Here is a 23,269-nt window from a genome sequence, read left to right as displayed (position 1 = left end):
GTTAGTTACCTGTCAATGGAGACCGGTAGAGAAGCAAGGGCGGAGAATATGATCAGTTATATCCGCCTTAGGTGGCAGGCCGAATTCCTAGGTAACGTTTTTGAGGTTTCGCGCCCTTTTTCTTAGCTCTGCACAAGTGCTGTAATGTATGTATGTACTGTACATATATTTTTCGGCATATCTGCTGGTCATTTCAATTTGATAACTACTGTGACCATAAGAATTTGCACAAACGCGGCTTGTGAATATGTATTATTGCTTCCATTGGCTCAGACATGTCGTGCCTTTAGTGACTGGCCTTTTTCAGAGAACTGCAGTTTATATACATTCCGTTGATATTCTATTGATGTTGCTCAGCAAGATTCAGGGGTAAGCTGCGGCTGTTGTTATGAATTTTATATCAGCACTTTTGGCTCGCAGAGTTAAACGTAGAACGGGGTAGGTACGGTAGGTAATATATGCCAACAGAGCTATCTGCTGACTCAGCCAGATATTTACCTAGTTAGGTGTCCGAAACATCACGACCAGCTTACTTTCAACAAGGCCACATTCAGTTGTGGTTTCATACGCTGTCGCTCTTTGCCATCTTGAATATATTGGCTCTAATTAAGTATTAATACAGTTTCCGCACGGGAAATATGTTATTCTAGCGGTTCGGTGGGAATTGCTCCTATCGCAACAGCTCCATAACCTGGATATAGCTTGGTTGTGCCATGTTAAGAGCTATCTGGATGGGACTGATATACATCCCATTGGTTTCCACATACACAGACTCTAAAGCTGTACATTCGCTCACCACGCGTATACACCATGACCTTTAGATACCATCCATTCCCCTGGCGATTGGGGGGCCTGGCGCTTTTTGGGGCCTCTTTGCTATTTACCTCCAATGCTATCGCAGGCCCTTCAGTCAATGTCGCCTTAACAACCTCATTCAATGCTGCGCCATATCTGGTAGAGCTTTTGTATGTTTTTATTCTCTATTAAAGGGCTCTCCTCGTTTTCTTGGAAAGGAAACAACATTTTGAACTAAAACTAATTGAGAACCTAGAGAAACTGCTGCGGAGGAGAATTCTACCTGCTACTTCCCCCTGCTGGATCGCATTGCTGAAGGCACATTCGCAGAAATCACAACGGATCAAGGCCTCTATGAGCGATTTACACAGCTACTGCAAGAGGATGGACACCTTACTCATCCCGAAGCTATTTCGTTGTTTAAATTTGCCTTATCGTTGCGATCCACGGCGCCGCGGATCGAAGCTCACTATCAGTATTATAATACTTCAGTGGAGCCGTCGTTAATGGCCGCGCAAGATGCGGTCTGCACTGTGTGGGCGCATTATGATGGCGACCAGTATTGCTCACCCAGTTTAGAATATGCACAGCAGAGCGTGTCTGGAGACCAGTGAGTGAGTGATATTCCGCTTTGTAGAGAATTGGGGACTAATATAAATAATAGGCACGATCGAATTTTGCCGTTTGACCGAGTGCTTGGAGATTCTTCTTTGCCTCCATTAATCCTATATGCTGACATTACGTCACCTCTCTTTGGTGGGTTCCACCAGGAACTTATCGAGAAAGCTCGCGACGGCCAGTTCTCATATAGGATTCGATATCGGCCATCTGGGTCTGAAGTCCCGAGACCGCTTTTCGTCAATGGATATGGAGTGGAGCTTGCCCTTAAGCGGACGGATTATATCGTGATCGACGATCGAGACGCGAAACAGAGGGTCCTACAGGATAATGATGCAGAAAAACCTACATTAGCACCCGCTGAGGATCTAGAAGAAGAGCCACCTGCGGACTTGAAACCCTTATCTGCATCTGAAGTGTCTACCCTTGGCATGAACGCTGCCAGTTTCGTTATGAGCAGCGATGACCCATTCGCGACTCTATTAAGGCTATCACAAGACTTCCCGACACATTCAGCAACAATTGCGAGCGGAAAAGCATCGTCTAAGTTTACTAAAGAGTTGAAACAAAATCGAGCTGCCCTGTTACCTGAAGGGCACAACGTTATGTGGGTCAACGGTCTGCAAATAGACCCTCGAACCATTGATGCATTCTCGCTGCTCAATCATTTCAGACGTGAAGGGAAGTTAATCAATGGTTTTCGGAAATTTGGTCTATCTGGGCAACAGGGTGTGAATCTTTTGTCCAACCCAGTTCTTGCTAAAAGCCATGCAGCCGGCGATCCCCTGAGATATGATTATAGGGATGAGTTTGAAGGTGGTGGTGTAATTATTTGGTTAAATGACCTTGAAAAAGACCATCGGTACAATGGCTGGCCGAGCGATCTTAAATCGGTGAGTAGACTTGAAATCCCCATTTGCCCATTCTCTTTCTAAGCTATTTAGAAACCTGCTGTGGATAGAAATCTAACTTTATCATTTGTAGCTACTCAGAATCACGCTCCAAGGCCAGCTCCCCCTGGTTCGCCGGGATATACACAATGTCGTCATTCCTGTCGATTTGACCTCCCCAGAGGATGTTAGAATTGTTGCTGAGACTCTTCTAATACTCGTTAAGAGAATGGTACCAATCAGGTTTGGTATTGTGCCCTTAGTACACAATAAGAATACTCTAGGACAGGCCAAAATTGCTCATCACCTACTTGATGCCTACGGAATTGGCGCTTTGATCAGTTACTTGCAAGCTGTAAGTTTCCGCATTACCCGAGTGTATGTATTCGTTCGTAAAATTAATATTCTACGCATAGTCATTGTCCGCAGACAAAGTGGCCTCTCCGGATCGCGCTAGTTTCACATCTGCATTGGAAAACCGTAAATTGCGAGAAGACCGTACGCCCCTTGCTTTCGAAGATGCTTTAGAATCGGACAATTACGACCCGATACTCTCCAACACCAAGTCTTACCTCGAACGGCTGGCCGTTAAAGGAGAAGTACTACCATTTTTCGTGAACGGTGTTGCCTTCATGCGCGACGAAAGTTTCCTTCAATATATGCTCGCAAGCCTCTCTAAGGATTTGGAGGATATTCAACGACGTGTTTACGAAGGCACGATTGATGAGGATGTTTGGGTTCCTTCTCATTTCCTCCAAGGAGCGTTGCAAGGTCGAAACCCCTTGCTTATCCCCGAGAACCCTACTGAAATTCTAACCGTCGACCTCGACGAAATGTATATGAATCATAAGGATATTTTTGACACCACCCTGCGAATCCCCGCTGCTGCTGAATCGGAACATCCGCTGTTGGATTGGAGTAGCATCATTTTGGTAGCTGACCTGGACAGCGACGCTGGAGCTAAACAGCTTACTTACCTGCTGGAGCTTCACAAAAAACATCCTGGAGTTGAGATTTTACTGCTGCATAACGGCGAGAGCTCATCGACTTCCCAAGCCCTGTCGACAAGACTTTACAGCATCCGGAATGGCCGTGACCTTGACCCAACCGTTATCACTGCAGCTCTTGGTTCTGAAAACGAAGAGCCCTCAGATTCTGCAGCTGCATCCGCTTATTGGAAGACTGTTCAGCCGCTGGTGAAAGAAATTGGATTTGGAACTAGCGAAATTGGAATGGTGGTAAATAGCAGGGTGATTGGCCCGATGCCCTCATCAACCACCTTGGATATTCAAGACCTGGAACAACTGCATATGTACGAGCAGTCAAAGCGAGTCGGAGTACTTTCAAGGGCGGCCTTTGAGCTAGGCTTGGAAGCCAACATTTCTGATCCCCTGGGCCTCGCAAGGCTACAGGCCCTAGCTTCGCTGTCAGCAACCTCCAACGTCCCAGAAGGAATATATGGCTCCGGCCAAACTGCGCGCACTGATATTTTCGAGAAATGGAATGGCGTTCACTCTGCTATCTCTGTCTCCAATTCTGATGACCCGTCTATCCATATCGTTGCGGCAATCGATCCAACGACGGAGATTGCTCAACGCTGGGTTCCTATTCTGAAAGTATTATCAGAACTAAATGGCGTCAGTTTGAAGCTGTTCCTTAATCCCCGGGAGGAAATAAAAGAATTGCCTATTAAAAGATTTTATCGACAAGTCCTCGAATCAGCCCCATCCTTCAATGCAGATGGCTCCATAGCGAAGCCGCAGGCTATCTTCCGTGGAATCCCTGGTGAAGCACTACTCAATTTAGGGATGGACGTACCTCCTTCATGGCTTGTAGCTCCCAAGGAATCGATACACGACCTCGACAACCTCAAACTGAGCACACTCAAAGAAGAAGGCACCAACGTTGATGTTATTTATGAGTTAGAACATATTTTAATCGAAGGCCACTCGCGAGATGTTACTCGAGGCGTACCTCCAAAGGGAGTCCAACTGCTCCTTGGAACAGAGAAAAATCCCCACTTCGCAGATACCATCGTCATGGCCAACCTGGGCTATTTCCAATTCAAAGCACGGCCAGGATGCTGGAAGATAACATTAAAACCGGGCCAGAGCGAACGCATCTTCCGCATTGACAGCGTTGGTGGACATGGCTATATACCTACACCCGGCGATGAGAACAACGATGTAGCCCTTCTTTCCTTCCAAGGGAAGACACTCTTCCCGCGCCTCTCTCGAAAACCTGGTCATGAAAGAGATGACGTCCTCGATACGGATCACAAACCAGCCTCCGCCGCAAAGCACTTCCTTTCAAAGGGCTTAAACTTCGCCTCCAACATCTTGCACAGCATTACTGGCCCCGCCCAAGAAACACACGCAGACATAAACATTTTCTCTGTCGCCAGCGGCCATCTATACGAACGCATGCTCAACATCATGATGGTCTCCGTCATGAAGCATACAAAACATAGCGTGAAATTCTGGTTCATCGAACAATTCCTATCCCCATCGTTTAAATCTTTCCTCCCCCACCTCGCCGCGGAATATGGCTTCTCCTACGAAATGGTCACCTACAAATGGCCGCACTGGCTGCGCGCACAGACAGAAAAACAACGCATCATCTGGGGTTATAAGATTCTCTTCTTAGACGTCCTCTTCCCGCTCTCGCTGGACAAGGTCATCTTCGTCGACGCGGACCAAATCGTCCGCGCGGACATGTATGAGCTCGTCACGCTAGATCTAGAAGGGGCGCCATACGGCTTCACGCCAATGTGCGACTCGCGCACGTCCATGGAGGGCTTCCGCTTCTGGAAGCAAGGGTACTGGGAGAAATTCCTCCGCGGCCTCCCCTACCACATCTCCGCGCTGTACGTGGTCGACCTGAACCGGTTCCGGGCCATTGCTGCTGGCGACAAGTTGCGCGGGCAGTATCATACCCTCTCCGCCGATCCGGCCAGTCTGAGCAATCTAGACCAGGACCTGCCGAATAATATGCAGCAGGTGTTGCCGATCAAGAGTCTACCGCAGGATTGGCTGTGGTGTGAGACGTGGTGTTCCGATGAGTCGTTGGCGACGGCGAAGACGATTGATCTGTGTAATAATCCGTTGACGAAGGAGCCCAAATTGGAGAGGGCTAGGAGGCAGGTGCCTGAGTGGACGGTTTATGATGAGGAGATTGCGGCTGTGCAGCGGAGGGTGTTGGAGGAAGAGAGGGAGGCTAAGGGAGGAACAAAAGGTGGGGATCAGAACGTGCTTCGGGATGATGGTGGGGACGATGGGAAGGGGAAGAGTGAAAAGGGGACCAGGAAGGATGAGCTGTAAGATGCCCTTATGTGTTAGAGGTTTACTTGAGTTCTTAGAACGTTGGACTCTGGTCTATATAATATTTTGTTTTACCATGTAAAATCGTAAAAAAATCATTTTCAAAAGACGCTAGAAGGCTCGGTTGGGTATCTATTCTGTCTGATCTGTTTTCTGAAAGACTTTCTTTTATTTCCTGCTATCGTACATACATACATTGCGGTCCGACGAGACGGCGACTGGCCTGTCTCCCCGCTCCCCCCCACTACCCCAAATTTGCAAGTAACCATTGAAATGTGTAAAGTACATGCCTGGAGAACAGAATCAACGAACACCAGGGAGATTTTCGGCGAAGAGGGCAAATATTGGTGAGGGAAAATAATAAATAAGGAGTAAGTTGGTGTTAGATGGCGTCCTTGAATAGATATTAGATGTGCAGGTCCTGCCAGCCAGCAATCTATTGAACACATCCTCGATCATGATAGAATTTTTATTCGGCTTGATGAGATATGAATAAAAGGCACTTTAGCACTAGCAAACAGCAAGGGGATGTTGCCCATATGGCGTTTTATTCAATCCCTTCACAAAGCACAGCTTGCGCGTTTTTTTAACCCTGGGGCCGTAGGTTCTCCTGAGCATGCATGGAATGCAACTTCTACGAAAGGCAATCCAACTTGCCAGGGCTGGGGCCCTGTCTTTGGCAGTAGTCGGGGACTATCGCAGCACCATGCGGATGGCTCGCCTGTTCTGTTTGCCCGGCTGGCGGGTGAATGATCTTATGGGTCAATCATTTATGAAGAACCGGGACTGTGCCCAACAGGACTAAAAAAATCAATCTCCTCGGAGCTTGGGGGGTAGAGCAAGGCACCAAGGAAAATCTCGCTGGCAGGAAGGAGTTCAGTCAGGGAACAGTGGGAGCCCCCCAACTCAATATACGTGCCCAACTTGGCGGGCTGACCGTCTAACGTTGCTCAGATGGAGCCCATATCTCCAAAATTTGAGACTGCCCTAACAATAACAGGGCGCACGATAAACAGTCTGTGTTAACTCCTGGGCTTTTTTCGGGCGAGGAGGTGAGGCGGGGGTGAGTGGCTCACATTTGCCCGATACAAAAAGCAACAACTAATTGAACCAGCCTCATCATGCCTCCCGTGGATGACCATGGACTGGAAGTTCACCTCACACTATTTCCATACCGGGGCACTGGTGGAGGTGGATTCTCCCCGTCTGGATATTCTCAGCTGCGTATCAATTGTGATTCAACGCCCAGCGAGCCGCCTAGCTGGGATGAAGAACATCCACAAAACCCCAGCCAAGAGATGAACATCCCAGACTCTGTTGGATACTCTGTTGGATTCTCTGCTGTCGTATACTGCGTCGGGTGCTGCGTTGGAGGCTCCATCGGTCCCCTCGTCAAGGAGTCCATTGAATCAGGCATCCAAGACGGAACTCCGGAAAAAAGTAGAGTGAAGGGGTAAGAAAAACACTGCCCACAAATATATTTCACTTTGGGCTTGTGTCGTGCCCCCTTTCTCTCCATTTTCTCCGCATGGCCCTCCACTTTGCACCGCATTGCTCCCTAGTCCTGGTATGCCCCATGAGCTCGCTCACCCGAGTCCATAGGATATCGTGCGGGTCGATCTGATATATATCCCCTGGCAACGAACCACCGGCGGTGGTGTCGTCGTCCTCGGTGGGCTGAGCCTTCCGCCATTGCCTCACAGCATTTTCGAGATTCACGCACTCTTCATCAGTCCATAACCCATGATTCTGGTTGTCACGATGCTGTACATGTTTCCGAAAGCGCGTGTTGACGTCGTCTCGGGCCCGGCCCAAGATCCGGGCGATCTTGGCGAAATCGGACCCGTGTTCTGCATGCAAGGCGGCCAGCTCGTCGTCTTGTTCCCTGGTCCATTGGCGCGGCTTCTGAGAGGTGACCACGTAGTGCGAGCGCATATAGCGGTGCACGTCTTTGTGTTTGCGACCAGGCATGAGGGCGTACAAATGGTTCCAGAATTCGGTCCTTGTCATGATGGATTCTGGACACGGGAAGCTGGCACGGTCGGTCTCGCAGTGCTGGACCATGCGGCCAAAGTCCTCACCTGACATGTTGTTGGACTGGCAGAACTGGGACTTGAAATCTTCGACGGCAGATATCTCGGCAGCTGAATGTCTACCAGTCTTTTCAGGCTTGTCCTTTGGCTTCCGTGGCTTCTTTGCCCTTTTTGACTGCTGGGGATTGGCGGTGGGGATAGCGGCATATTGGTTATGTTGTACTTGTCGTTGTGGTTCAGGCATATCGTGGTATCCTGCCAGAGCTTCTTCTGGAACTTGCTCCACAGAGTGGACGAACAGAGTCTCCTCGGGAAATCCTGGAAGGGAGGTACACGTGTCAATGGACGTGCCGCAGAGTGTATATATATATGCAGAAGAAAGGGAAGGCAGTATATATATATAGATACATGTAGTGAACCATTTTAAACGAGAAGGACAACAAACCATCCCCGCCCCCTTCCCTTACCCTCCTTCGATGTAGACTGCATCGGAGGGGGAGGGGAGAAGACAAGAGAAGTTCAGTTTTTGTCTGTCTGTCTGTCTCTTGAGAAGAGAGGGCAGGAGGGAGTTTATATAGCCCACAGAGAAACGAAGAGGGAAAAAGCCGAGTCCACCTGCGCGAAAAAAAGTACTACCACTCCGGGAACGGATAGTGCCGTAGCGCAACATTCCGTGTGGAAAAAGAACAGAGGCAAGATAAACATAACAAAAGGGTATATCCACAGCTCCGAACAAAGAGAACAAGGAACAAGATGGATGTGCCAGAAAATGCACGGAAGAAAGCGCAAGTAATGATTGGAACCACAATGCAAAAGTAGTGCAAATTTCATTTGCTTACTGTCTCGGTAGAAGCCATTATCGGGATCAACCCAATGGGTAGTAGCGTCATCATGATGATCACCATTGTTATTGTCATTGTCATTGTCATTGCCATTACGACTATCATTGTCCTCAATGAAAAGCGACTCCTGCTCCAGCTGAGAATTGCCGACGCTGGCATGGAGCCGAGGGTCAATGTTGGGGAGCAAATCATCAGGGAAAGGATTGTCCCGTTCCAAACCAGCGACAGGAGCCGAGAAAGCCCATCCCGGGAGGACCTGGTCTAGGAGAAGAGTGAGTATGTGTGTCAGATGGCTGAAGGGATTATCCGGACAAAGCAGTGCAAGTTCCCAGTTGTTGAAGAGGTGAGGTTGGTGACAGCTTGCAGAGGGAGGAGATATAGATATCTTTATCCGTCAGGATAAACTTACCATCGAAGTCCACGTGATAGCCAAGTCTCGCTAAGGTTTCCTCTTCGGGCTCGGAGAAGGCCGCCGCAGTGAGGTCGCGTTTCATTTTGTAAATCGTAAAGAAAGAACAACGGGAAAAAGTAGATAATGGTGGAATCAAGAGCAGAAAGCGGGGATACGATGTATCAGTATCGAGTTATCTGTAATAAAAGAAAATAGCAGAATGGACTGTAGACCAGAAACAATCACCAAGTTGTGAGTAAACAGAGGTTTGTGGCACGTGACTTGCACTTTGGTTGGTGAGAGTAAGTGTGATGGCGGTGAGTGACGGCAGAACAGAAGAGTGAGTTGAGAAGGTGAGGAGGAGGTCGGATATTTGTATTTCCGAGTATATTACGACTAGTTAAGCGAAAACGCCGGATTGACAGCTGCAGGCGGTAAAATACGGTAAGATACGTATCGCTTTTACGCTCCATCAAATATTTCGAGGAAGGATTGGACGAAGAATAAAGAAACATCGTATAGATAGATAGCTCTTTAGAGGACTCTTCCTACCTATATTGATAACGCTTAACAGTCAAGAAACATCAAACTCAACAGCCAGTTTAGCCCACTACATGGAATGAGGTGTAGGCGTGATGCACATGACCCCATCCTGAGACAGTTAAGTTACCACCACATGGATATGAGGTTGCAGGTACCCCCTGTGGCAAATCAATATAAAAGAGCCTAGAAGTCTGGTGCTGATCCTGGCAGAACAGGTTTTCAGAGATATTCTCGAACCTATGGAATGTACATGTACATACCTGTACCTCCTACTCTCGCACCCGGAGAGGGTCGCCATAGGAAACTTCTTACTCATGCTGTGGAACGAAAGAAAAGGAAAACCCTTTTCATCTGCTTGGACTCAGGCGACGCTTCGCGTCTTGTGGATGTAGGAATCCAGTGCTGAGAATGATAACCACGTGGGCGGAGTGAATAAAACCCCGAAAGCCCTAACCCTGAGAGCAGGACAACAGCGAACAAGAGCGCTCCATCAATCACCTGGTTTGGTCAAAAAGAGTCAAGAACGAGGGAACATCAGAGGCTCGCCAAAGGAGAGATTCCCAAGCCCCAATCCCAATGCAACAGTTGGCCTCAGGTGATAGATAGGCTTAGCACTTCATGTCAGTTTCTTGACGATGACCCGCTTCAAACAACAATCTCCAACCTCATTACTATCAAGTCCTGCCCATTTATTATGTCATAATAATAACTGATGGCGGGGAAATGAGTCAAACTCGGCGCGTTTGAGAGGCGGCTTTCTTCGCCCTCGTCCTCGTTCATGTGTCCAAGAGAGAGAAATTGGTCTTCTGCACCTTTTGCGCCTAGGGACAGCCGCGTTTTCTGCATATATCGCCAAGCATTGGGGCGATTTGCCCTTGGAACATTTGATCGCAAACCACAGGGTATCACAAGATCAATAACAGTATTAGCCTTCCAGGCAGGCTTGTCATTAACGGTCGGTTTGATGGCGTCGAGCTTCCTCCTAGTCTAATAAAGCCCACGTGACGCTTTGTGGTGCGTGTTCGATAAAATTTGCACGCGTGGCTTGATGAGTGTGGTGACAAAACGAATGATTTCCAGCTGGGAGACAAGGGAGCGCGGTATTGCAGTGCGAATAATCGCCACGCATCTGCCACTGCTAACCGCACATCCCAGATCAGTTTCCCCTTCGATGCATCCAGACCACACGCCACAGCCGCAACTCGGCGCCGAGCATTTCCCCCAGCGTCCAATCCCGCTTGCTGCTGCATCGTCCAGCTCGAATAGCGCCGAGTAAGACGCTGCCAATTGCGCTTCCTTTGTAACCTTAATTAACCCTATCAATTACTCGACCATTACTCGATTGAAACTGTCCATGCGTGATCTTTGCTCCACCGCCGAGCTAACTTTGGGAAAGAAAAAAAAAACCAAACTAACCCTATATACAAAAAGTGCCGATTTTTTGAAAAAGGGACCAAAAATCTGGGCTGAACTATTTTTATTCTTTCAGTGCGGCGAGCTCCGATGCATAATAAGAGTAAATGAATACTAATGAATGGTTTTCCCTCGGCTGGACATTGTTGGGGTGCTGACGTCCTCCCCCCAGAATAATTTCTGCTGTTTTTCCTCTCATGTTCATAAGCTTTCTGTCCCTTTTCGCCCCCCTCTGTTTTCCCCTATCCACGGGCTAGAGAAGAAAGTTTCAATCCCCCTCATCGCCACTCGCTGGTTCTCCTATAATAAACAATACTCCCCAGCAGCGGTTTTGTTCCCTATCTTAGTTGCTTGTCCCTGCTGCTTGTTGCTGATTTCCCCCCTCTTCAGCCTCTAGCTAAATACCGCTGAGAAATACGAAGAAAAGTCCTGCTTTTCTTCTCTCTCCCTTTTTCTCCTCTGTCATCCACCGAAACTTTCTCTCCTTTCTTTTTTTCCTCCCTCCCTCTCCCTCTCTCTCTCTATTTCCCCTTTTCTCTCTGTCTTTGCTGTTGGTTGGTGTGGTGTGGTGCGCGGTACACGACTGGACTGGACCGGCTCTCCCCTCTTCTTTCCTCTGGTGTCATCTGCTGCCCGCTCTCTGGCATCCTGTCAATTTCTTGTCTTGTTTCCACCCCAAGTTTGTACCGAATAAACCAAAAAGTCAAAAATATTCATTTTAGACAAGCAAAACCCCCACCGTAACCTACCATCATCATAGTTAAGTACTAGAAAACGCTCCCAAACACAACAAAATAACGGGGGCCCCACCGCGCGAAAATCCACAGCCATGGACCCTCATCTCACACACTCTCCCACAAGCACCACCGCTTCCACTCCCGCCTCCACTCCCGCCTCCACTCCCGCCTCCACCTCCCCAACCGAAACCGGAACCGGAACACCCCTAGCCCCCTCCCTAACCGTCCTAGCCTCCACCCGCGCTATAATCTCCGGCCGCCTCACCGCTGCCACAATCGTCATCTCCCTCACCACAGGCAAGGTAACCTCAGTCTTCCACTCCGTCCTCCCACCCACGGCCTTCCCCCCAGGAACCCAATACACAGACTACTCCCCCCATATCCTCCTGCCAGGCCTGGTGGATGCGCACGTGCACCTGAACGAACCGGGCCGGACCGAATGGGAAGGCTTCGAGACAGGGACGCGTGCTGCGGCGTTTGGCGGCGTGACTACCGTCATTGACATGCCGTTGAATGCTATACCACCCACGACGACGGTTGACGGGCTGCGCGAGAAGATTGCCGCTGCGGCGGGGAAATGTTGGGTTGATGTGGGCTTTTATGGCGGCGTTGTCCCTGGGAATGTACAGGAGTTGAAAGGGTTGGTAGAAGCCGGGGTGAAGGGATTTAAAGGCTTTTTGATTGATAGTGGGGTATGTACCTCTTTTCCTTTTGCTTTCCCTAACTCAAACATACCTCTGGATATAAGTGATATATACAATCCTTTCAGATATGTATATATACATATATTCCTAACCACTCCTCCTAGGTCGATGAATTCCCCGCTCTATCGCCAGCGGATATCAAAGCCGCCATGCTCGAACTAGCCGATCTGCCAACGACGTTCATGTTCCATGCCGAAATGATCCCCGACGCCAATGGCGACACATCTCCGGCAAACCTCCCGTCTCCCTCAGGAGCTCCAACATCATACTCCACCTTCCTAAACACCCGACCCTCTACCTTCGAAACAGCCGCAATATCCACAATCCTCTCTCTGGCACCCTTAGCCCCCAAGCTCCCTTTGCACATCGTCCATCTCTCCGCCATGGAAGCCATCCCCTTATTGAAAGCCGCGCGCAGCCAAGGAATCAACATCACAGCAGAAACATGCTTCCACTACCTCTCCTTGGTGGCCGAGGAAGTTAGCGACGGCGACACGCGCCACAAATGCTGCCCGCCAATTCGCAGCCAGGTGAACCAGGACGCGCTGTGGGAAGAGCTGGCAAAGCATGCCGATGCCCAGGGCGTGATTAAAACCGTTGTCTCGGACCATTCGCCCTGCACTCCGGCGCTGAAGATCCTGCCAGCGCATATCCCTGGTGGCTGCGCTGTCAATAATAACGAGAATAATAATGCCGCCAAAACCAACGACACCACCTCTCAAGACGAAGAGGAAGGAAACTTCCTCAAAGCCTGGGGCGGCATCTCCTCCGTCGGCCTGGGCCTCCCTATCCTCTGGACCGAGCTCCAACGCCGCCGTTCCGCAGCCGACAGCACGTCAACAGACACGCCGACGTCGACCTCATCCACAACGTCTGCCCTCGAAGACATCGTCCAGTGGTGCTGCGCCAATACGGCCAAGCAGGTTGGGCTGGCGTCGCAAAAGGGAGATCTTTCCGTCGGATACGACGGGGATGTTTGTGTCTTTGACGAGACGGGGGAGTGGGTGGTGCAGCCTGATACGATGCTGTTCCGCAATAAGTGCTCGCCGTATCAGGGGAGGAAGCTGAAGGGTGTCGTGCGCGAGACATGGCTGAGGGGCCAAAGAGTGTATACGCGCGATGGTGGGTTTGTGGAGACGAAGCCTGTGGGGAAACTGTTGTTGGAGCCTAGAGCGGTGTAGGGGGTTGGGAAGGGAGATTTTCTTTTCAGGAAATGACTTGACGACATATGTTACATGATTCTTTCATCTCTTCTTTCTCCTGGTTGATTTTCTTTTCTTTTTTTTTTTTTTTTTTTTTTTTTTTTTTTAGCATGGTGCATGCATATATACCATTATACATTTTTGATGTTTAGAAGATAATTCTCCTTCTGTTTGGGCGGTGTCGCCGTCGGATACGGGTTGTGTGGTATCTGCTTTGTTTTAGCAAGCGTGATACCTAGTTAAAGGCAATTGGAAGAGTAAATGGGAAAAATGAGAATAAATGGATAAACAAAATATATAATATATATATTATAAAAAAAATCAAAGAAGGCGATCTATCAATGGAAAGGGGGAGTGAAAACCTACACATAAACGTCAGCAAATCAAGTCCTCCATCCGCAGTAAGGAGGGCATAGCAGAAACTATAACAAACAAACATACCTATTTTACATCTCTTATTCACACTCATCATCACCATCCCTCCCTTTCCACCGCTCCTTAACCCTCCTTCTAGCCCCACCATTAATCCCTCTCCCCCAAATCTCCTCTTTCTTTCCCTCCCCATCACCAATCCTAACCACCCCTTCATCACCAGCTTTCCCATCCCCATCCCCACCACCAACCTCCCCAATGACAACCTTCCTCTCAACAATCGCCCGTTCCCTCCCCCTCGCCAACTCCACCTTCTTCAAATACAGCACATACACACCCACCTCCGCCACGCCCACGAGCACGGCAACGAGCATTGAGATAAACACACGCGCAGGCTGCGAGGAGACGGCGCCGGGGTACGAGGGCGACGAGGCCGATGTGAACGTGAAGAAGGTCGGGATGCGGAAGTTGGAGAGGGCCCAGTAGCTTGCGAAGCCGGTGAAGAGGATGGAGATGAGGATGTTGAGGACTAGGGAGGGGGTGAGGGGGTCGTCAAGGTCGTCGAGGTCGTCGAGGGCGTTGTCGTTGCTGTCGCGGTTGGCTTTTGGATGGGTATATATGTTTGGTGGTGTGTGGTCGTTGAGTCCCCATATCCGTGATGGGGATGCAGATGCGGAGGTAGGTTTTAGGAAGGCGTTGTACTTTTTTGCTTCCTCTGCGGCGAGAAGGGAGGCTTTTAGGGCGAGGTATTCGGGCGTCTGTGCATATGTTAGACTGATAATGATGATGATAGACGTATATATATAATAAGGAAACGTGTATGCATAGTGTGTAAGTAGAGTAGGGAGGAGAAACGAACAGGTTCCGGTTTGGGTGGAGGAGGGGGAACAAAGACTTTGGTGCCCTTGAGAAGCGAGTTGAGCGTGAAGCTCTCAGGTCTATCAGCAGATCCATTGGATGGATCCCTGGATTTATCTGCAGATGGTGTATTGGATATAAGGTGTCTGGAGAGAGCGATGAGCTGGGAGTGTGAGATTGCAGGGCTGGCGGGCGGAGTTGGCAGACAGAGCTCGTCGCGGGTTGACGCAGGCAGGCTGTCGAGGGCGGAGGCTATGGCTGGGGTGATGAGGAGGAGGACCATGTTGGGCAATCATTCCTTCGTATAGGCGTAAATATGTGGATGATTCATGGATGGGGGGTTGTTGTATCTAAATAAATATCCCGGCGCTGTGTTGCGAATGTGGTGAAGGTGTGAAAAGTTGGCGGAGTTGTTCCAATCCATCCTCCTCCTCCTCCCCCTCAAGACGTCATGTCATGTCATTCATTCCCTTGTGGTTTTTTTCGGCGATCAACCACAACCAACGCCAGCATTCTTCAAATATTTATTTATACTCTTTTTTAAATATTTACTCCGTAGTTACTGCTATTAATATAAACATCTGCTCCACGCCCACCACCGTCTGTCTCTCAACGCTCTAACAGCTACCTTTCACCTTTCTCGCAATCCCTCCCTCTTAAATAGCTCGACGGGAGAGGGCCTGCTCCCTTTAATAAGGGCCACCGCCGCTACATCATGGCGGCCACCATCCGGGCGGAGAAGTACGTTCATTATTTTTGCTCCCTCCCCCCCCCCCCCCACATTCTCCATAACTACTATTTTCCTCCCCCATACTAACCACCGCCCTGTTTTGCAAAAATTGCAGAAAACCCGCCGTCGACTCGTCGACAACCAATCCGCGCGGCATCCCCGTCGCACCATTCGTCGATAATGTTGCAGACTATGTCTCTTCGCGCGCAGATGTCGAGCCCACGCTACGCTCGTTCCAGGAGATGATATCCAAATACCAGTTCATGGAGCTGAATACGCAACGGCGCGGTCAGGGCCTGAGGGATAAGATTCCTGATATCAAGAAGACGCTGGAGACGGTGACGCTCCTACGGGATAGGAGGAAGGTATGGCATTTATTATTCATTTATTTGTTATCCGTGGAGGAGCCAGCCCCGAAAAGGTGCTCTAGATGCGGTTCCATGGACAAAGGGGGGATGGATCTATTGATTCTGGAGGAAAAAACTCATCTCATCTCTCCCCCCCTCCCTCCCTAATAAACTCCCAAGTCATACACTCCATAAAAGCTACCCATCACTCACTCACTGTCTCGCTCCTCCACACCCCACTAGGCCGGCGCCGACACCCCTCTCGAAACCACCTTCGAACTCAACGACACCCTCTACTCCCGCGCCACAATCCAACCAAAGGACACAGACGAGGTCTTCCTCTGGCTCGGCGCAAACGTCATGCTCGCCTACCCCATCGACGAAGCCGCGGAGCTCCTGACGGAAAAGCTCCGCGCCGCAGAGGCCAGTCTCGCCAACTGCGAGGAGGATTTGGAGTTTTTAAGGGAACAGATTACGGTATGTGTCGCTCGCTGGTCTTCCTTTTCTCTTCTATATATGTGCATTTAGTATTATCTTGCATTCGCCCCACCGCCTCCCCGCCCTGCCTCAGGTCTTATCATTCTAGCTTGGCTCTTTGGAAAAGAGGGCCTAAACCCTCGGATTCGCCTTAATACTACTACTATATGAGATGCTAGTTACTAACATGTTTCCCATTTCCCCATATCTTTACGCAGACTCTCGAAGTCGCCACGGCTAGAGTTTACAATTGGGACGTGGTTCAGAAACGGAAGGAGAAGGATGGGAAGGGTGATGATGGTGAAGGGAAGACGGGGCCGGGCGGTTAAAAGAGAAGAAGGGAAAAAAGTATTAAGAGGATAAAACTCGGGAACTAATTCATTTTTTTTTTTCCCTCCTATATTTTTGCCTTTGGTATTTTCAGGTGAAAAGCTACTTACGGTGATACTCCATGGCAAGTAAGGGGGAAGCAGGGGAGTGAAGGTGAGATTTGGATACGTAAACGGTACCTATGTTTACTCCCTATTTCTTTTAACTCCGCCCGTTCCTGAGCAGAGTACGTCTGTAGAGATGAATAACCTGAAGGAATATGTAGTTGTGGCATAAGCATTATAAGGAGACGAGACATAGTATGAGAACAGAGTAGAGTAATGTATATAATTAACTGGTTCAGGTAGTGTGGGCCTTATATAAGAAAACGAATAGTAATAAAAGGAGCCCACATACGCCACTCCCTATCCATCTCTATATTCATTCATCCCTCCTCAAAAAGGATCAAGGGGGAAAGAAAACAAGAAGGCAACCCTAATAATAAAAAAATCGTTTCGCATTTCGTTATGCCCAAAACAAACAAAACTTGAAGATCAAAAACACAAAACACATAGCATATCATGGTATTCATCATTGAAAAGAAAAAAGAAAGAAAAAGAAAAAGAAAAAAGAAAAAAGAAAGAAAGAGCAGAAGATGAAAAAAAAAAAAAAAAAAAAAAAAAAAAAAAAAAAAAAAAAAACTTCCCCCCCGGTTCCTCATGATGAAGCAAAAGAGCAGTTTCAACCTAGAAAGGGGTGGTGGGCAGGCCGCTAATAATAGTCAGTAGTGAGGAAGTGCAGCAGAAAACAGAAAAATAAGAAAGAAGAAACAAAAAACAACTCCAAAACAGCCTGCCAACACCGTCCGAACTGTATAACAGAACTATTCTCTCTACCCGCTTCGACCGTCGTGAGAACCACTGCCGCCGCTGCCATTAGAGCCAGTCACTCTAGCCGCAACTATATCACCGGGAACGTCATAATCTCTCTCACGGGCTCTAGATTTCCTCGCAATCTCCGGCCCTGCCTCATCCCCTACAAAAGTCCACGAGTCTTCCATGGCCGCATCAGCATCAGCATCAGCATCAGCATCAGCATCAGCATCAGCATCACCCTCACCATCGCCATCTGCATCAAGGCCTGTCTCAGATGATATCCCAACACTAGATTCTTCCATCCCGACTGGAACAATCCCTATCTGGGAAGCTGATGTTGCATTGGACCGTTGTCGGACGAGAGTCTTGGCATACTCGAGGTCGCGGTATATAGCCTGGATAGCGTTTCCTACGCCGTCCTCCTATTTATATTGGTCAGTATGCAAAACGCTTCAAAAATTTGGGGGGGGAGGTGCATAAAAAGACTACTCCTTTTCACATACCTTCCGGATCTGCTCCCCAAGCGCCCTCGCCTTAACGATAATCCGCTCGCTATGCGTAGCCTCCCAAAGTGCCCTTGTGAACACGCCCACGTTAAGCCTCTTCATACAAATCCCAACCCCAAGATCCTCCACGCGGGATCCGAAGAAGAACTGATCCCCAAAGAACGGCTTGATGATCGTCGGTATCCCAGCTCGCAGACTTGCTCCTGTCGTGCCAGCTCCACCGTGATGTGCCGCCGCATCAATGTGCGAGAACAACCAGTCGTGCGGTGCGGACTTAATCTGATGAACCTCAGGCGGTAAGGGGATCTCAACTTTGGCGCTAGAAGGGTCTCCAAGCCTATCAGACCAGCCCTTGGACAAAATACATCGCACATCCGCCCTCAGAACGGAATCCACGACCGTCTTGGTGAGAGCTGCGGGGTCTGATACGACGATAGAGCCAAAGCCGATGTACACGATCTTCTTCTTATCAGCCCGGGCTTGTTTTATGAAGTTATCGAGTTCAGCTGGAGGTTGCCAATCGGCGCCTTCGTCCAAAAACCAGTAGCCCGTTACACGAATCCAGTCACAGAAATCAAGGGGTGGTGGGACGACTGAAGGTGAGAAATTGTATAAGAAAGGAACCTTGTTTGGTTGCATCTTGTCAAGATTGGTGCTGCGAAGGCCCAGTTCTCGTTTCCGCCAGCGGTTCACTTGACCCGCAATGGCTTTCCAGAACACGTTGTCAAACATAACGTAGGTAATATAGTTGTATGCTCCACCCATCTTATGCTCAGGGACAGCAAATGCGTGAGGGTACGCTCTAGTCCTAGTCCATGGCATGGTGAACGCGCGGAAGTAGGGTATTCCCAGTGCTTCAGCGATATGTATGCCAGCCATAGCGCTGGGGGATTCAATCAGGATATCACTATTTTGACAGCTTGCCCATGCAGATGAGAGAAGGTCATCAATCCAACCTCTGAACTTCGACGACGCTTCCTTCAGGAACGAATAGGTGAACATTCCATTTTCCACACAAATTCGCATAAGTTCTGCGGGATCTCCTTCAACCGGTGCGAAGTCGATGCCATGCTTCCTTATCCAAGGCTCAAACTCCCTATGAGTCGCAATTTTCGGTATGTGGCCCTCCGCTATTAGGCCCTTGCAGAGCGCAATGTATGGCTGGACATCACCTCTGGACCCGATGGTCAGACAGGTGATCCGCAACGCTTCCTGCGGCTTAAAATTGACAATTGAAACACGTGGATCGTCAAAAAGAATGGGTGAGCTTGTAGGAGACAACGGCGTAGATGTAGATAGCGTCTGAGAGCTTTGCTGCTCCTCCATGCCCTCAAGCCTTGCTTCTTGCAGCATTTGGTGCTCTGCCCTCGCAGCTTCAGCCTCCTCTCTGTCCTGCTGTGCCAACAAACCGGACTCCACTAGATATCGAATAGACTCGAGATTTTGATGTAGAGTGACAGCACAGTCATCTCGGACATCCGCAGTATTGAATTCAAAGAACAATTCCTCATGGCCGCTTATAATAACCACAAGCCCATGGTATCCAAACCGAAAGCCCTTCTCCTTTTCGACATTTTCTATATCTCTCAGCGGGAGGATCATCTTGGTTCGTGTACCGGGAAGAAGACTTCGAAAACAAAATTTCCGATTGCTGATGTATAACTTGCCGTAAAGCGGGATGACCCGATGCAGATACGCAAAGTATGTAGCTTGTAGCTTTTCCGAGGAAGGTAGGGCGAAATGCGCGCGGAATCTATCACCATGTTCGCATCCCTGTTCCTCGTCTTCCGGATCGACCATCCTGTCATCGGGAAGAATGGTTTCGCCTTCGCCATAGTGTCTCTTCCCACCTATCCACATGCCAGACACCTTTTCAAAGTAACCCATCGACTCAGTTGCAAGAAGGTTGCTCATGTGCTTCGATCGGCTTTTAAGGTATCCTGCCAACCCAGCCGCACGTTGTAATGGGTAGCTACCGACCTTCATAAGTTCTTGAAGGGTTGGTGATGACGCAGAGTGCGCGACGCTTCTATGTTGAAGGTCGTGCTCAGAGTCGCTGCCACCATCCTGATATTCCGGTTTCGTAAGCGATTGTGACGTCTGTGTTCTTGAAGGAGGATGTATGAGAACGTCGGTAGGTGAGGGGGCAAACCGGGCGGTATCCTCAGAAGGGCGCCGGGGGGCTTCCCCCGCTCCAGATAGTGTATCTCGTAGCTTATGAATGGTAGGTGACTGGAAAACATCGCTCCTATTCAAGATCTGGCTTGCGGACTCTACTGTCCCGTTTGTTGACTGTAAAATAGCGGAAGAATCCGTGGCATGTTCTAACGATTGAACGAATGAATCCGACGAATTCAGCAGTTTGCCTCCAGGCGACGTTTCGGCTTGATTGTCCCCGACGCTTGCTCTGTTGGTACTACCGCTCCTCCTCCTATGTTCAAGTCCTGCTCCGCTGCTTTCACGGCTATGACGCCTACTACGGCTAAACTTATGAAATGGGGATCTCTGGCGATCTGGGACTCGCTTGGGACTCCCATTCCGGCTGCCAAGAGGAGAGTGCGGCCGCAAGGTGGCTTTCACGGCCTCCGAAAGCAAGGTTGTTCCATGTGTGGATGGAGGTGAAATTTCATCCGCCGAGTGAGAACGACGACGCCTAGACGTATAGCCACCATCAGGCGCAAGCATAGTTTGCTGAATTTGTTGTGCTGGGGTATTGTTGACCATTTTCTTGAGAACTTCAATGGCCTCCTTGCCACATTCAAAAAACGAAAAGAAATACTACATAGATAGACACGGGCGCGTTAGCACAAAACTGACCCAACAAGATGGAAATATATCTATTGTTCATTGAGGTTAGTTCATACCTCGTCAATCGCATAACTTTCACCACTTTCAACAACACGAATTTTGAACGTATCCGCGAAATCAATGACAGGATTCTCCTCTATGTCTATAACATTCTCAATTGGTAGGGAGATCTTGACGCTGTCGCCGTCGTTATGGGACCTGAAGATAACCTTCTGTAAGGCCTTCACCCATTCCCTCGCGCTTGTCGCACTATCAGCCCTAAACTGGTATGTCCTAGTGTTTGTCGTTACCGTGAAATCCTTCACTTCTTTGTCTTTGTCCTTGCCCTTCTGCTCCGTAAGATTGGCTGATATCCCGTATCGAAGATCGACATGACCACTTGGAAAATACAGGTTCGAACGATCGAGATAGTAGGATAATACATCCCCTTTGAGTTCAAAATAGTACCGGTTGTACTTTGGGTTCTGGCGTCCTCGTTTTGACAGGTAACCTGATTTAATGGTTGTATGAGACTTTTTCGGAAGGTAGGCGTAGAAGCTTATGTGCCTTTCAGTGATATACATGTACCCTTGTAGCAGTACACTCTGGAGGAGCCAGCATTGATACTCTGATATAACCTTCTCTGGTCTATCAAATCCGAATATATCCATGAGGCGCGCGGATAGAAGAGACGCAGGTGAGGATTCTTTTCGTCGGTGTTGATCTTCTCGGGAACGCTCTGTTGAGTTGGGTGGCGGTTCTGATTCACCAAAGCGAGATTGTGCGTCAAGCATCCGACTCAGCACTGGAGCTTCCGTAGCAGCCACCAGCAGCACAGGGTTTGTCGATGAAAGCCCACCAGTCACGGAAGCTTCTTCAAGTTCCGGTTCCGGTTCCGGTTCAGAAGCTGGCTCCGTTCCTCTATTATTTCTATGCGGTAGTTTCGCAAGGGACTTCAAAAATTTATGTTCCGAAAGCTTCTTCCGATGCTGTGATCGCCCACGCTCCTCCGCGGTGCTAGATATGGATGTCTTGTCCCGCTTGGCAAGATGTGGAAGACGGCTAGTTGAAGCACTACCATCACGACGACGACCATCGATCCCATCGTTTGATAGAAATCGGGTTTTGAACGCCCGATCCGCATCCGCATCCGCATCTTCATCTTCTGCATCGCTAGACTCATCGAAGCGGTTGTGGAAATCCTTTTTGGAACTTGCAGCGGCAATCATGGAGAACACGGACTGGTGCATGTATTGGAACCTCCCCCCACGGCCCGTTGTGCCCCCCGGTGGAGCGGTCATATCCTCCTGTTCATCGTCGCCCATTCTTAATCGATCAGGTATATGGCTCGAGGAGAGACGGTGTGTGGACGTGGGATGGGGTTTCGCTCTGTCACTCGCCCCTGTTGTTCTGGATTCATCGTCTGGAGGCATGATTGCGAGTGAAGGTTGGAAGGATGTTATCATGTATCGGAGAGAGATGAGTGGGTTGGGGCTTTAGAGAACAAATGACCTAGTGAGCGAAGGGTGAACGTGACGTCAAACGCAAGGCGGCTCGGTCATCGTTTGGCCCTTTTTTTGGTGTTTTGGCTAACACTAATAGATTTGTGAGTCAACTATCTAAATTTGGCAAGAAGGAAACGGGAAGAACAAAGGGAAAAATAAAAAACATTCCGGAGTGAGTATGAGCTCTTTCCTTTGTGTTTCCGGGAGAGAGGGAGAGAGAGACAGCCTCACTGACAAGGGCAGATAGCTAGCTATGTAACGGAGTACGGAGTACGGAGTAGGTGGATAGCAAAGGAGAAGACCAAACAAAAGCTTACCTGGATGGGTCAAAGCACCTATGGACCTAGGCAGATAGATCCCAAGCCTGGAGACAACGGCACAGCCAGTTTAACTTAAAGAATGACAAGAAGAGATAGCTAACTACCTAGTTGTCACACAAAAAAAAAAAAAAAGAAAAAACAGAGCGAGCGTAACTTAGCTTAAGCCGACGGGTATCTTACGAAAAAGCAACAAGAAAAATGAAAAGAAGGAATAGTGTTAACCGTCAAATTAAACCACACACCAGAAAAAAAAAAAAGAAAAAGAAAAAGAAAAAGAGCCAACAGCGCGCGCGATGCTTTGCTGGTCCGGGATGAAATGCCTGCTTATCCCAGACGGGCCACAGGGCGTGTGGACTGGGAATTTAGCGGATCAGGCAGAGCAACAGCTGGGGTATCTTTGTGCGCGTATATATCTAGCTAACTCTAGCAGCTCAGCAGCATGGGGCGGGTAGGGTAGAGAGCGGAGGAGGGAGGGGATCCATCGCTGGGCCAAAGGGAGATATGAGCGGTAGGTATGGTATGGACTCTGTAACTAGTAAAACTACTAGTTGTGTGGAGCTGGTGATATAGTTACGTAGTTACTCCGGATGTCGTTATATTAGCAGTTGTCGTCGTTTGGACCCGGCCCGGACCAACAACATCCATCGTTTACATAATCATATTAATGACGGCGGAGTTCAACAGGCAAAAAAGCG

General features: G+C 49.1%; 7 protein-coding genes across 7 annotated transcripts; 4 read left to right on the top strand and 3 right to left on the bottom strand.

Annotated features, from left to right (window-relative positions):
- The first annotated feature begins 522 nt into the window (after positions 1–522).
- Positions 523–6,152, top strand: BDCG_09032 (UDP-glucose:glycoprotein glucosyltransferase). The gene is made up of 5 exons (XM_045424810.1): positions 523–965; positions 1,052–1,405; positions 1,460–2,306; positions 2,398–2,658; positions 2,720–6,152. Exons 1-5 carry the CDS (start codon positions 811–813, stop codon positions 5,621–5,623), a joined length of 4,521 nt encoding a protein of 1,506 aa, XP_045273438.1. The 5' UTR covers positions 523–810; the 3' UTR covers positions 5,624–6,152.
- A 592-nt stretch (positions 6,153–6,744) lies between these two features.
- On the top strand, positions 6,745–7,080 carry BDCG_09031 (uncharacterized protein; the record flags this gene model as incomplete). The annotated part of the gene is made up of 1 exon (XM_045424809.1): positions 6,745–7,080. The coding sequence occupies one exon, from the start codon at positions 6,745–6,747 to the stop codon at positions 7,078–7,080; it is 336 nt and encodes a 111-aa protein (XP_045273437.1).
- Positions 7,081–7,105: 25 nt separating this feature from the next.
- On the bottom strand, positions 7,106–10,500 carry BDCG_09030 (uncharacterized protein; the record flags this gene model as incomplete). Its single annotated transcript, XM_045424808.1, has 4 exons — positions 9,693–10,500; positions 8,908–9,635; positions 8,496–8,759; positions 7,106–7,974 (listed from the first exon to the last, which is right to left on the bottom strand). Exons 2-4 carry the CDS (start codon positions 8,990–8,992, stop codon positions 7,106–7,108), a joined length of 1,218 nt encoding a protein of 405 aa, XP_045273436.1. The 5' UTR covers positions 8,993–9,635; positions 9,693–10,500.
- On the top strand, positions 9,434–13,935 carry BDCG_09029 (allantoinase). Its single transcript, XM_045424807.1, has 4 exons — positions 9,434–9,583; positions 9,643–9,820; positions 9,898–12,274; positions 12,391–13,935. The coding sequence occupies exons 3-4, from the start codon at positions 11,675–11,677 to the stop codon at positions 13,465–13,467; spliced, it is 1,677 nt and encodes a 558-aa protein (XP_045273435.1). The 5' UTR covers positions 9,434–9,583; positions 9,643–9,820; positions 9,898–11,674; the 3' UTR covers positions 13,468–13,935.
- Positions 13,352–15,177, bottom strand: BDCG_09028 (uncharacterized protein). Its single transcript, XM_045424806.1, has 3 exons — positions 14,720–15,177; positions 13,930–14,618; positions 13,352–13,850 (listed from the first exon to the last, which is right to left on the bottom strand). The coding sequence occupies exons 1-2, from the start codon at positions 14,999–15,001 to the stop codon at positions 13,944–13,946; spliced, it is 957 nt and encodes a 318-aa protein (XP_045273434.1). The 5' UTR covers positions 15,002–15,177; the 3' UTR covers positions 13,352–13,850; positions 13,930–13,943.
- On the top strand, positions 15,095–17,128 carry BDCG_09027 (prefoldin subunit 3). Its single transcript, XM_045424805.1, has 4 exons — positions 15,095–15,459; positions 15,564–15,813; positions 16,039–16,272; positions 16,491–17,128. Exons 1-4 carry the CDS (start codon positions 15,434–15,436, stop codon positions 16,599–16,601), a joined length of 621 nt encoding a protein of 206 aa, XP_045273433.1. The 5' UTR covers positions 15,095–15,433; the 3' UTR covers positions 16,602–17,128.
- Positions 16,763–23,214, bottom strand: BDCG_09026 (sterol 3beta-glucosyltransferase). The gene is made up of 4 exons (XM_045424804.1): positions 22,572–23,214; positions 20,827–22,344; positions 17,960–20,740; positions 16,763–17,878 (listed from the first exon to the last, which is right to left on the bottom strand). Exons 2-4 carry the CDS (start codon positions 22,213–22,215, stop codon positions 17,474–17,476), a joined length of 4,575 nt encoding a protein of 1,524 aa, XP_045273432.1. The 5' UTR covers positions 22,216–22,344; positions 22,572–23,214; the 3' UTR covers positions 16,763–17,473.
- Positions 23,215–23,269: the final 55 nt, after the last annotated feature.

The sequence above is a fragment of the Blastomyces dermatitidis genome, assembly GCF_000003525.1.
Source record: "Blastomyces dermatitidis ER-3 genomic scaffold supercont1.13, whole genome shotgun sequence".
NCBI classification, from domain to species: domain Eukaryota; kingdom Fungi; phylum Ascomycota; class Eurotiomycetes; order Onygenales; family Ajellomycetaceae; genus Blastomyces; species Blastomyces dermatitidis.
The sequence above is the reverse complement of the archived record's forward strand: the minus strand, read 5'-3'. Positions and strand labels throughout refer to the sequence as shown.

What these genes read in the sequence shown, in the direction of transcription:
- BDCG_09032 (XM_045424810.1), top strand. Translation starts at nt 811, where the DNA reads ATGACCTTTAGATACCATCCATTCCCCTGGCGATTGGGGGGCCTGGCG. An exon ending in CAGAGCGTGTCTGGAGACCA is followed by an intron (nt 1,406 to 1,459) that starts GTGAGTGAGTGA and finishes TATAAATAATAG; the next exon opens with GCACGATCGAATTTTGCCGT. An exon ending in TGATCAGTTACTTGCAAGCT is followed by an intron (nt 2,659 to 2,719) that starts GTAAGTTTCCGC and finishes TTCTACGCATAG; the next exon opens with TCATTGTCCGCAGACAAAGT.
- BDCG_09029 (XM_045424807.1), top strand. Translation starts at nt 11,675, where the DNA reads ATGGACCCTCATCTCACACACTCTCCCACAAGCACCACCGCTTCCACT. An exon ending in GCTTTTTGATTGATAGTGGG is followed by an intron (nt 12,275 to 12,390) that starts GTATGTACCTCT and finishes CACTCCTCCTAG; the next exon opens with GTCGATGAATTCCCCGCTCT.
- BDCG_09028 (XM_045424806.1), bottom strand. Translation starts at nt 15,001, where the DNA reads ATGGTCCTCCTCCTCATCACCCCAGCCATAGCCTCCGCCCTCGACAGC. An exon ending in CTCCACCCAAACCGGAACCT is followed by an intron (nt 14,619 to 14,719) that starts GTTCGTTTCTCC and finishes ACATATGCACAG; the next exon opens with ACGCCCGAATACCTCGCCCT.
- BDCG_09027 (XM_045424805.1), top strand. Translation starts at nt 15,434, where the DNA reads ATGGCGGCCACCATCCGGGCGGAGAA. An exon ending in GCCACCATCCGGGCGGAGAA is followed by an intron (nt 15,460 to 15,563) that starts GTACGTTCATTA and finishes CAAAAATTGCAG; the next exon opens with AAAACCCGCCGTCGACTCGT. An exon ending in TCCTACGGGATAGGAGGAAG is followed by an intron (nt 15,814 to 16,038) that starts GTATGGCATTTA and finishes ACACCCCACTAG; the next exon opens with GCCGGCGCCGACACCCCTCT.
- BDCG_09026 (XM_045424804.1), bottom strand. Translation starts at nt 22,215, where the DNA reads ATGATAACATCCTTCCAACCTTCACTCGCAATCATGCCTCCAGACGAT. An exon ending in AAAGTTATGCGATTGACGAG is followed by an intron (nt 20,741 to 20,826) that starts GTATGAACTAAC and finishes CTATCTATGTAG; the next exon opens with TATTTCTTTTCGTTTTTTGA. An exon ending in TTGGGGAGCAGATCCGGAAG is followed by an intron (nt 17,879 to 17,959) that starts GTATGTGAAAAG and finishes CAATATAAATAG; the next exon opens with GAGGACGGCGTAGGAAACGC.